At 37.7% G+C, this 12920-nt stretch overlaps 1 protein-coding gene across 2 annotated transcripts; it reads right to left on the bottom strand.

The window, feature by feature from the left end:
- Positions 1-203: 203 nt before the first annotated feature.
- On the bottom strand, positions 204-11977 carry clpxb (caseinolytic mitochondrial matrix peptidase chaperone subunit Xb). Of its 2 annotated transcripts, XM_030135666.1 has the most exons (15): positions 11713-11977; positions 11130-11208; positions 9474-9634; positions 9254-9368; positions 8775-8929; positions 8501-8660; positions 7775-7816; positions 6950-7126; positions 6685-6849; positions 4390-4478; positions 4068-4232; positions 3688-3987; positions 3471-3563; positions 2959-3065; positions 204-1706 (listed from the first exon to the last, which is right to left on the bottom strand). In XM_030135666.1, exons 2-15 carry the CDS (start codon positions 11182-11184, stop codon positions 1616-1618), a joined length of 1875 nt encoding a protein of 624 aa, XP_029991526.1. In that variant the 5' UTR covers positions 11185-11208; positions 11713-11977; the 3' UTR covers positions 204-1615. The 2 variants fall into 2 exon arrangements, with proteins under 2 accessions (XP_029991526.1, XP_029991527.1); XM_030135667.1 differs by lacking the exon at positions 7775-7816.
- Between the last annotated feature and the right edge of the window lie 943 nt (positions 11978-12920).

The following is a 12920-nucleotide window of genomic DNA, read 5'->3' as shown; positions in this document are numbered from 1 at the left end:
ATGCTGAGGTATTGGGAAACAACGGCACAATGCTTTCCACAGATTAGCTGATGATTACATAAAGGTGACAGTGTATTAATTTCTTGTTGCACTGATTCCTCAAGTTAAATGTCTCACCCACACTGGCCATTTACTAGATACTGATTTTGGTAAAGACAGTAACTTTTGTGTTGTTTTAGAGGCAATAAAGGATTAGAATTCTGTACAGAGATATACATTTTATTTATATATTTTAAACAATTACAATAAACTGATTCACAAACTTGAGGGTTTTACAAGTTCTGTAACAGACCTCTGAAAACAGAAGAAGAAAAGAAGCAGGTTTGAAAATTTACTGAAAGAAAAGGAAACTTAAAGCAAAAGGAGAACAGATCTGGTTTAATCTCATTTTGTAGCACAAACAGCATTTTGAGGGTACAGCAGCGTGGTTCAGTTAAGAGAGCATTTAGGTAAAGGCTTGATTACAGACGTGTGAATTCAGGTACCATTTAGTAACATGTTACTACATCACTAAAGGTGAGGCAAGTTTCCAATGCTGGGGAACATACAAAGAAAATAAAAATACCCGAGGGTGGTATCTCCCTAAACAGACATAGAGCGGCAGTCATCTCACTGAAACAAGATTATCCATCTGACACTGATCTGAATCTGCACATCCAACACCTGCTTCGATTCAGTCATGATCGTTGGGATGTAAGTAACGAAACAAAACTCCAAAAGGTACAGTATTTTATTAACACTTAAAAGTCACTTTTCTAACCTGTTAATCCTGCTTTGTGAAGAAGCCATTTGACCGACTCCTGTGATTGAGGTTTGATGGTAAACACATATACATTCCCTAAAGATTGGGCTGGAAGGAGCAAAACACTGAAAAAATAACCATTGTGGCTGTTTTAAAAAGGACACTATTTATTTTACCTGCTCTGTTTAGTGTGCTGGTGCATTACGCTTCACAACATGTTCTCCTAATTAAAGTCGTGTCATACAAACTGCTTACAAATGCTACCCAAGCAGTGTAGCTCAACATTTACAGCCCATTTTTCATGTGGACACCATTATTACAATGGTGATAAAGAAGAAAACATCAAAATATTGATGTGCTCATGGAATATCATGCCCTTATGATATAAGGCATTAATTGACTTGGTAACATCACGTCATCATATCTACACTTTCTCAACTTCCCCCGTTTTCAAGTGTACAGTATGATCCCATTATGTTCTTTGCTTCCCTCACTGCCAGAGCCCATCACCACAAAAAGAGCAAACAAAAAAGTCTAGCTACAAATCTTTTTATGAATAAAATTGCATTATCTTTATATAGATAAAATGTTAACAATCCCCAGAGATTGAATATTTTAGAAAGGTCCACCTTGCGAGTGCACCGCTAGAAAATTAACATCAGATGCACAGGACCAAAGGTTGTTACACTCTCATAACTTGTTCAATAAAAAAAAAACACTCTTGAGTGACATCCAGGAGCCTTCATTACCTTAACTACATTTGCCACAGCTTATCTGTCAGGGGTTAGAATGAAAACCCAGAGATGCTGTCACGATAATCCAATGATTTCAGACAGTACTGCTCTCAGGACTTTGTGAAATGAGTGACAAGATTCAGTTGTTAGCAGCGTCCGCCTGCCGTGGCCAGTTCTCCTCTTCGATGCCTGAGTCGTATTCCTCCTCTGCAGACTCCTTGGCTGGAGCTCTGAAAAGCAAATGGACACCACAGCTCAGGTTTCACAGCAAACATCAGACACTCAAGGCTTCACGTTTATTCATCTGGGTCTGACTTCAGGACACGATATTTATGTCTGTTATTAGTCACCATGTTATATTGGGCTTATTGTAGAGGCAAATCCTTTCTGTGTTGTGGATGATGGGACACGACAGACGACACAGTGACACATCATCACTTGCCTTCTTTCATAACGCGTGTGTCATTGGGAGGGAGGGTTTAGTGACTAAGTTTGTCAAGCAAGAATCCAAGTGAACAATGGCATGTTAAGCAGTGTGTATGAAACTGTCTGTCTTATTTTCGGAAGAGACAAGTGTCAAGGGAAGAGGACATTGTGATATGGCCAAAACCTATTACATAATAGAGTAATACGTTTTTGCCCTCTGTACGGGACAGGAGTTTCACGGGTTTATTTAGAGGGGAAAAAAGGAACGGAAAAATATATATATATAAAAATATATAATATAGCTGATAAAATGTTTTCACTTGTGACAATTATTTAACGCAAAAAAGCAGAAACTTTTACTATGCTGTGTGTCAGGAGCATAAATCCCTATCAAGTAACTGCTTATTGCTCTTAATTACTAGGCCTATAACGGTACACAAAATTTTCGGTTCGGTACGTTTTCGGTTTTGAAAGCCACGGTTCGGTTTTTTTCGGTTTGGTACGGGAAGAAAGAAAACCCCCTCAAATGTCTGTCATGCATTTATGAATTTTTGAGCATTCTTCCACAAATTTTTGGAGACAATAGAATATAGAAAAACAGGAATAATATAATTCTGCTGCTATAAATCAAATAGAAAATAAAATATTACTAAATGTATTTTAAACATTAGTATTGCACTTTTCCCTGAAAGGGAGTTTTGAACAAACAACAAAAATCAAATCACAGTTCTGTCAGTTCACATTCTGCATAAAAATAACAAAAAAATTCCATATGAAGTGCAACATTAAGAAGAGGGCAGTACAGCAGATAACCCTGTTCTGAGGGGTCAACGTAACTGAAGCATCCAAATCATTCATGGAAGGACCAAAGAAAATGATAAAAAAAAAAAAAAAAATTACAACACACTTGTTTTTCTGTCTGATGTTGTTCCAGATGTGCTGTTAACCATTATCCACAATGAGATAGAAAATCAGATAAAATTCCCATCATTCTTCCCATCTGTCACATGGAACAATCATCTGGCTGACATGGAGTCTTGACACTTTGGTGCTCACCTGATGTATCTGGGCTCTGATTTTCCATGGACAACATCTTTGTTCAGCTCAACAGCCATGATGTCTGAGTGAGGCACCTCGAACATGGGCTCCAGTAGAAGTTTTTCCTGTACAACATAGAAGATATAGTCATTGTATTAATTATTATGTTCTATATATGAACAACAGATATATAAACAAAATGTTCTTATTTTTAATATGAGCACAGATTCTGTTTATTGTATATTTTTCATTTTATATCCTCACATTCTCTCTTGTAAATAACTCTATGCTCTATACATTTTGTAATTAACATCACAAATCTTGCTTTTTCTTTTTTACTCATGCATTTTTAATTAGTATTATTATTATTATGTGCATGTGAATACTTTTTCTCATCTCTTCTATCTGATGGCACCTACATACCAGAACAAAGGCCTTATATTGTGAAAACTACACCTTGCAGTAAAACCGATTCTTATAACAATTCTTTTTCTTAATAAAATGAAATATTTGACAGCAAATTCACATACCATAATAGATCTGAGGCCACGAGCACCAGTTTTTCTCTCCAGGGCCATCCTAGCTATGGCCCTCAAGGCATCTTGAGTCATATTGAGTTCACACTGAAAGAAAAAATACAAATACATCTAAAAATCTATTTGGTGTTGCTGAAACATGATATATGTACATTTGATGGAAATAAGTTCTGTGTGTATTCTTCTGAAGTCTACAAATCAGAGTACATACTTTGTCCATGCTGAACAGCGCCTGGTACTGAGGCACCACAGCATTACGTGGTTCAGTCAAGATTCGGACTAGCGTGTCTTCATCCAGACTGTGCAGAGGAACGACGACAGGAAGACGACCCACAAACTCTGGGATCATTCCAAACTCAATCAGGTCTCTGGCTTCAACGTGTTTCAGAAGCCGGTCTTTCTCCTCAATCTCTGCCACCGTGTCAGTCTCTCCGCTGGTGTTTGCCAGGTCTGCAGCAGCCGCTGCACGTCGCCCTTTGCCCAGGTTAGAGGGTGTTCCAAAACCCAAATACTGAAGAATCATGAAACAAGTTAGAAGCAGGAATGATAAGAGACTGTGATCATGTGCACATAATCTGTGTTAAAAATCACCTTTTCATTCTTTCTTCTGCTGATGATTCTGTCCAGTCCATTGAAGGCACCAGATGCAACAAAGAGGATATTTGTGGTGTCTACTTGCACTGTTTCTCCTCTGAGTTTCCTGGAGTTTTTCTCAGGAACGTTGACAATTGTCCCCTCCAAGAGTTTAAGCAGCCCCTAAGAGAGACACAATCGGTCAAACATTCTGGGACAAAAGAACAAATGCAGCTGGATACAGGTGACACCTACAGCTGTGTGTTTTCACATCAGAATCTGTCAGTGTAATGCCTGTAAAACAAATGGTTAAGAGTTTCATCCAAGGTCAAACACGTACCTGTTGGACTCCTTCTCCTCCTACATCCCTCAGCTGATGAATTCCAGGCACACTGCCAATCTTATCCACTTCATCCAGAAACACAATGCCTGTGCAAGAAGCAAAGGAACAAGAACAGCAACAGATTAAATTTGGCTACTGACCATTATCTGAAACGGTCTGTGTCAGGAAAAAGCTGTAGTGTGTAAATATGCAAAACTGGTTAAAAAGTGTCAGAGCAATAATAACGATTTTAGACTAACAAGGATTAATCCACTGTTTATTTCTACCAATACAAGTCTGGAACTGTTTTTTTACTTTTCTGCTGCTTTCAGTAATCTGGTCGTGCCATAAACACATTCCTAAAGAAAATTAAGTCAGGACATAATTCATTCTGAAAATTCAAACAACCAAATAATACTATAATTTATGTTAAAGAAAGGTTTTCCACACTTTCAACACAATTTGACACACTTTAGATAACTACTGTTGTTTCACTGTTTATTTGCATGGTAACTTGGACCATTTTCACTATTGTGTGGTTTTACCAATACTAAACTTAAAGGTGCTGGAGACTTTCGTGACGAATTTTTCATCAAAACTGTAAAACCTCAGCCATAGCCGAAGTATCACGAATCTGTAAGTCTTTCTTTGATTACTCACCTGAATCTCTTGCATTACGGTAAACAATTTCGAAGTGCCACCCACCATAAACAAACCGTGTGTTTACAAATGAGCCGGGAGGTCACTCGGGCATCTTCGGAATTTTGTCGCGATGTGCACTGTGGGAAACGGAGGTTCGCGCAGCCACCTGATAGCGGCAGCACGACCATATAGCATAATATGGATGAAACAAACACGCAGAAATGGCTGGAGGAATATACATAGAAGGAAGAAAGTTCCTGCCATTTCCGATCGTGTCTGTTCTAGCTGCCGCTGTCAGGTGGCTGCGCGAGCCTTCGCTTCCCACAATGCACGTCGCGACAAAATTCCAAAGATGCCCGAGTGACCTCCCGGCTCGTTTGTAAACACACGGTTTGTTTATGGTGGATGGCACTTTGAAATTGTTCACCGTAATGTAAGAGATTCAGGTGAGTAATCACAGAAAGATTTACAGATTCGTGATACTTAGGCTATGACTGAGGTTTTACAGATTTGATGAAAAATTGGTCACGAAAGTCTCCAGCACCTTTAAGTCATTACATTCAGACAGACATACTCGAGCCATTCAAAGATAACTAATGTATTGTGTTTACAACTGTACAATGTTATTTCTGACAGCTTTATCTTTTTACAAAATCAACTTAACATAATCCTCAGTTTTAGCCACTTACCAGTTCATATTTTGTCAATATAAATGTTTGCAAAATGTTTGTTATATTATGTAAATATTTGTATAGATAACATGAAAAAATCTATGGCATAACGATGGTGATAACTGGCATTCATTGTTAGGCTTTTCACAATCAAAACATAATGGCCTTTCATGCAATAATTGGGGCTAAATGCAATCATTTTGCATAATCGTGATAATCATCCCCATTCACAGGTATAAAAAGTTTTAAGGAAATTAACAGAAATGTCAATCCATCTCTAATTCCACTGTTTTAGATTTGATTTTTAAGTTATTGCACTTATTTCATCTTTAATACTTATACTTCAAACATCAGTAAAGTCTTTATAGTTTTCGGTAATTGTCCTTACATAATAAAGCTATGTTAAAACTGTCCACTGCTGTTTTTTTTATACAAGGCTTAGAAGACAAATAGAAAAGCAATTTGTATTTATACTTTCAATCAATGCCAGTAAATGTTTTCTTATGAATATCTATCCATCTATCTATCAATCAATCTATCCAATATAATTAATGCCAGACTTTTACAATAATGGTGGCATGAAATTAACAGGTAAAAGTAAATTATTTGTTTGTATAACAATTACATAATTTTTCATCCACATTCATAATTGACGCACCCTTATTTGTGGTAATTATTACCTCCGCCAGGAGGTATTGTGATCGCTTTGCTTTGTCTGTTTGCGTGTTTGTTTGTTGGCAAGATAACTCAAAAAGTTATGGGCGGATTTTCATGAAATTTTCGGGAAATGTTGACTCAGGCACAAGGAAGAAATGATTAAATTTTGGTGGTGATCGGGGGAAGGGGGGGCAGATCTGTCTTGGCGGAGTTCTGCGCTCTCCAAGTGCTTTTCTTGTTGACATTGCACTTCGCATTCTTGTATTAGTCAATAAACCAGATATGCAACATGCATGTTCAACCTGGAGGCTCCTCTACTGTTACATTCAGTCTGTCTGCCCACCTTGTTGAGCCTTTTCCACTGAGTAGTTTGCATCTTGCAGCAGTTTAGCGATAACTGACTCGATGTCTTCTCCCACATATCCAGCTTGAGTTAGTGTTGTGCAATCACAAATAGCAAATGGGACATCCAGACATCGTGCCAGCGTCTGCGCCAACAGTGTTTTTCCTGAAACAAATGAGAACAACCAGGATAAAGTCAGCCACAACAGATCTAATCAAATAAAGTCCTATCAGATGTAATAAACACATTTGGACAGAACACTTACCAGAACCAGTTGGGCCCAGAAGTATGATGTTACTTTTCTCCAGTTTAATGTCAGCATGTGTGGAGTCCAGAACCTCGCCACCCCTCCTCTCCTGAGGTGCCTGCTGGCTCGCCTGCTGTTGCATGGATGCTCCCAGTGCATTTCCATGAGGACTGATCCCTGCGATCTGCAGAAGCTCTGAAACAGCAAACCACCTGCACAGTTAGCTTTGTCACTGATAAGGAAGAACAGCAGGGTGTGAATTCAACAATGCGACTTGGAGAAGTAACTGTGTACTTTAATATGAGTCACTAGGTCTGAATTCTGTGGCTTCACAATGATGGTGTATTTGTCAAAATTTCCAGGGGGAAGGGAGTAAACAGTCCAGCCTAAAAATAGGCCTGACTTAATCAGTAGCAATGAGGAGAGCTGGACTACATATGCATGTGGGTCAGTGGGGCATCGTGTCCTGTTGTCTGTTTACACAAGGATTTCAAATTTATAATTTACTTCCTGAGTTTGTCTGGCTCACCTCAACAAGTGGTGAAGAAAATAACCAAGCACTGATATAGAAATGGTGTGTTTCTTTAAATATACTCTGCACCATCTGGTATCCATCACAAGCTTTATCCGATTAATGAGCCTTTGTAATTTACAAGCATCGCTATAATACTGTAATAAAACTATTTCTGGGACATTTAAACAAGGTGTCACTGACAAACCACAGTAGTCTGTACATTTTGGCATTTGTGCAACTTTAAGAAAAGTCAGAAAATACTGTTTACATCTTGTGACGTCAAAGGTCACCACTTATAAAGGAAACAGTGAGGAGAACCAATCACTTACTTGTGAATCTGTATTCATCCTCTCGTCTTCTCATCTCTAGCTCTACAGGAAGAGGATGAAATTACTCAAATCAATATAATCATTACCTTTATTATATTATCAATACAGTCCTGCAAAAAACTATAGACAACTGTGTGAGATCATTATTGAACAAATGCCAAATAATACAGATTATTTAAGACCAGGTATGATTCAAGGCTACAGCTGAAATCTCAATGCTCAGTTGATTATGTTTTGCTGAACAGATGGCTCTTGATTCTGGAAACCTCTACTCAACCATAAATGACTTTGTAAAACAGACTTAATGTTCCAGTCACTCTTACTCTAAATCCTGCATTTTCAGGCCGTTTTATTTTAAAAATTGTCCAAGATATAAATATATATTTAAAAAGCATAAAAATATGTTTATGACTCCACTGCAAACATTATACACACAGAGTACAGTCTAATTCTTAACTGACATGACTGTAAATGGTACATCTAAGTTTGACTAAATCACTGGATTGCAAAACTGATACAGCCGTTGAAGTTACACATTACCACACGAACCTGTCTCTTTATTTTCTCTGCTGTACAGTATAACTTGTCATTGCTCTTGTTTGGGTTAACTTTAGACAAAGTGGAAACTGATTAACCCAAATGACTGATGGGAATCAAATTATACCCTTAAAGTAATTACAATAAATCTCATCATTAGAGACTGAAGTCACTTGATGTAAAACTGACCTCGCGGTGTTAAAGAGGGCTGTTTCTCCACCTCCACCTGCTGTCGGCTGCCAGCAGGGATGTTGTTATAGATGCGCTTGTAGTGATTGTACACTGCAACTGCTAACACCTTCTTTGCATACGACTGTCCAACAACATACTTGTCGAGGTAAGCATATATCTGAAACAAAAACATTCAAGTTAAACTTAACAAAAGACAAACATATGACAAAATCACCAAATGTAAGAAGGACATTTAATATCATATTGGGACAGCTGTGTTTTTTGTTCTCACCTTCTTAGGGGGAGGGGGAGGTTTCTGTGCAAATGCCAGTTTCACAGCCTCTGCAGCTGATTCTGGCTCTTTGTTTAGCCCCTTCTTAGAGTCAGTTTCAGACAGAACCACAAAAAAGTGATGGCACTTTTCACATTTGACAAATCGTGTTGATGCTGTTGGGAAAAAATAAGACATAATAATTAAATATTTGAATTACAATAAATATACAGTTTTAATAGATTAATTACAAAACAAGTTTGCCGTTCACTTCTGGGCATTCAGGTCTGAAAGATATCCTTCTAGATCATTTTAATGGTATCACATATTTAGTGTCTTATGGGGTAGACAAACTCTCCTTGTGTTCCAATCTAATTTTCTGATTTGTGAGAGATCTGTTCTTTAACTCAGACACTTATTATTTCACTTAACCAGCACTCTTCATGTTCAGTTTCTATTACTACAACCCCAGTCAATGTTACCTTTTTATGTATACTCACATACAAATGTCTCTACATGTGTACAGGGATCTCCACATTTAGGGCAGCGGAGTTGGCTTCCTCCTTTGCCAGATCCTCCAGATCCAGAGAGTCTCTTCCCCTCACTGATGCTTTTCTGTATAAATACAATAAGTCAGCACTTGTTAAACTACAACCCTAAAATTCAAGTCACTGAAGGATACAACAAGGGTAAATCAAGCTTTACCACAAAAGAGATTACCTTTCCACCATCACTGCCACTGTCCTTTGTCGTCCCATCTTTAGAGGCATAGCAAATAGCTGTTTCTGAAAACGACCTCACCCGCACCCGAGGAATTAAATGGGCTTCTCGAGATCCCTGACGACTCAGGGAATACAACTGAATGCGGGAGCATGACAATCCTGTAAAAATAACAGCAAATACCATGACCTTTTGAACTCTGTAAAAAAACACTGTAATTTATGACAGGGTTAAACCAAGGTCACTACTCTGGTTGACAAATAAAGCAATTCAAGAGTCTCTAAAAAACTAACAGAATCAGTTCATATGATGACCTCCTTCAGTTCTTGGTCACAAATGTTAGTGAAGCAAATATCTGAGTTTAACTATTAATTGAACAAAAAAAATCAGAAGATATCACCATGAGCTTTTAGAAATGAATTGTTTTTAATCAATAGTTAAGGATATTAATTATTAAATGGTAACTACTACAAATCCTAGATTAACAGATAGTGAAAATGTTGTTAGTTAGACATTATTAGTTTCTAACAGATCAGAGAAAAAAGCAAAAACAAAACAATTTTATAATCAGAGCAAACAGTCTGTGGTAAACAATACGCCTGTTCATATTATTCTCCATAATATATTCTGTCAATTCCTAATCATACTTGGTACAAGAAAATATTTTCTCTCCTTGTGTTTGTCTACTTGGCATGAATGCAGGCATAAATTTGTATGAAGGCCACATAAACAAATGTGGAGAACAGGATATGGCCTTCAACCAGCCATGGAAAAATGAGAAGCTCAGACCTAGAAGATGGCCTACTTGTGTCGCATGGACTTGTCTGATATGAGGAGGCTGACACAGACCAGAAAATAAGGCGGTATAACAAAGTCCAGTCCTCAAAACAAACACCACTTACAATTATTATTTTGAAGGCTGAATTCATTTATATTTGTTGTGCCATTTCAACCAGTTGTGCTTTTAAATCTTTTAATCAAAAGTTTTGTATTGAAGTGTTAATTTGTGACGTTTTATACATTTCCTATTTTTACAAGCTTATGTAAAAACTTAAATGGCTTTACCTAAAAGAAGAAAATACTCAAATATGAATAAGCAACTGGTGTGTGTTCAGTTTGTAATTCAGCTAGGACCACTTTTAACTAAATAATGACATGCATATAGTGTTACATATTCTTATTTTGATATGCAATTGAATAAATTTGGTGATGGAGTTTTGGTGTTACCACACAGCTCTGGTATATAATGTGGGCGTGGGGCGTTTGTTTCGCGTGGTGTTATGTATCGTTTAGCTGTTATATAATTTGTTTCCAAACCTAGCTGACTGCTATGCAGTTTACAGACAGCCTGTGTCAAAAAATAGCTCAGCCAAATGAGACATAATCTGTTTTTTAGCATTATAGTTGTCGTAGTGTTTACATTGTAAAACTACAAATGTACTAGTTTATAACTGCAATTTAGAATAAACATATATATTATGTTAACTAATGTAACGACCCAGTAAACGCAATTTCCACCTGCTGCTGACACTACATTACTGTCAAAACAAACACCGGTGATCTAGGTTAAGTGAAGACCTACTTTACGAACCAAAGCACAATGTCATGTAACCTAGCTTTAGCCAGCTGGCAAGGAATCCACTTTTCCTTTCTTACCTCTGTTGGCAGTATTTAGCAACAACCTGGCAGCCGAGGTGCATGTGCAGGACATCACTTCTTCTTTTGGCTCAAAATCCTGAAAAAACAAACAAACAAACAAAAAAAACCTGAACGAAGTGTACTGGGTCAACAGAATCTAAAGCTAAATGGGGCAGGCCGGTTAGAGCTAAATATCTCGTAACTCCAACGTCACTGTTAGCTTTAGCAGAACAGGACATTTACTGCTGCTGTCAACAGCCCATGACAGCTCAGACGAGTATGGTCTGAGAAATAACGGAGATACTGCGGCTGAAGACCCCTGGCCAACTAGCCCCAACCATAAACGACAAGCTAGGTGAGGTAAATATGCTACTGTTAGCTAACTAGGCTTAGGCCCAAACCAGAGCCACCTAGCGTTACAGTCAGTGAAAATGACAAACCTGACAGGACAGGCTAATGGTATACGGTGGTTAATCTGAGTGGTTTAACCTTGCAGCACTGCAAACTACAATTAGCATTAATTAGCTAAGTTGCTAGATAAATGCATGGTTGAGGTCTGGCAAACTAGGATAAATGTAAGCAAATGGTTAATGTTACTCACTGGGCACGGTGAAACCAGTCCTCTCTTGACAGCCCCCCTTTTAAAACACTAAATATGCTAAGTCACTGCAGCAGCTAACGCTCTTTTCCTTCAGTATGATAGGTCAGTGTGTCATACTACTGTCACAGTGCCTCTACCATAAATTATGAAATGTTGGGTCGTCCAGGCCGCTTTTTCCCAGGTGGGACACGACCTGAAGTGATATAACGCCTGGTGTTATGAAGTAGGTCGGTTAAACCAACAGCTAGCCAACTAGCCCCCCTCCGGGTACAGTGGCTAACACCGTTGATCTCAACAATGTGAGCGGGGAAAGTAAAATGGAGGCCTGTGCTGTACTTTAGGCATTCACACCCATCCAGGTGTATGGAGATCTGAGCTCATCCCACTGAGGAACCGGTATGACTGCTGGTGCGTTTACGTGATCATCGTACTCTGCACTATCGACAGCACATGGTGCGTTACAGTCAGTTCGGCTAAAAAAAAACAGATCCACGAAATTCCTTCATTTAAATAACAGTGTAAAAAAAGTTTGGTGGAAGTGGACGTACTGATTTTTTATTCACTTAATGTAGAAAAAGTGAAAAAAGGAGAGGCTCTAAATTGTGGTCTGACACATTAGGAAGGCGGCAATAATGTAAATTAGAAATAATCGATTTTACTCTAATGCACCAAAACCAGATAGTGTTAAATAACCCAAAAATGTAAAAAAAAAAAAAGTACGAATTTGCATTAAAAAGTAGTTAATGAAAACAAAAAACTAAACTGAAAAAAAGAAAAATGAATACTCATGTAAAAAGCAGATATTAGACAAAACTCAAAAAAGTTTGTTGTACAATAATGAAGTATTTCTTTGTTGCATCTCACTTGTCCCATTAAACACTGAATATCAAATTTAGAAACAGTATTTACATGTTAGTGTTAAATGACTTTTACATGTTACATTTTTTTAAATATATATTTTGTATCATTCTAGATTTAAAACAAGAATTACAAATTACTACACATCTCTTGTGTTATGCTTGTTCTTCTTTAATCCAGAAAATAAGGAATAATGATAATATTTTTAAGATTTCGGAGTAAACCCAGTCAAGTACCATTTTTGGTACATTGTACTTTGTCAGTAACATAATTTTTGCTGATTTTGTAATTAGTTTTATTTGGCATAACTATTTTTCTGCCCTAGCTTTGCTGTAGTCCAACTTTTTCCA

This window comes from Sphaeramia orbicularis, chromosome 6 (genome assembly GCF_902148855.1).
Source record: "Sphaeramia orbicularis chromosome 6, fSphaOr1.1, whole genome shotgun sequence".
NCBI classification, from domain to species: Eukaryota; Metazoa; Chordata; class Actinopteri; order Kurtiformes; family Apogonidae; genus Sphaeramia; species Sphaeramia orbicularis.
Note: the sequence above shows the minus strand (reverse complement) of the source record. Positions and strands in the feature narration are given on the sequence as shown.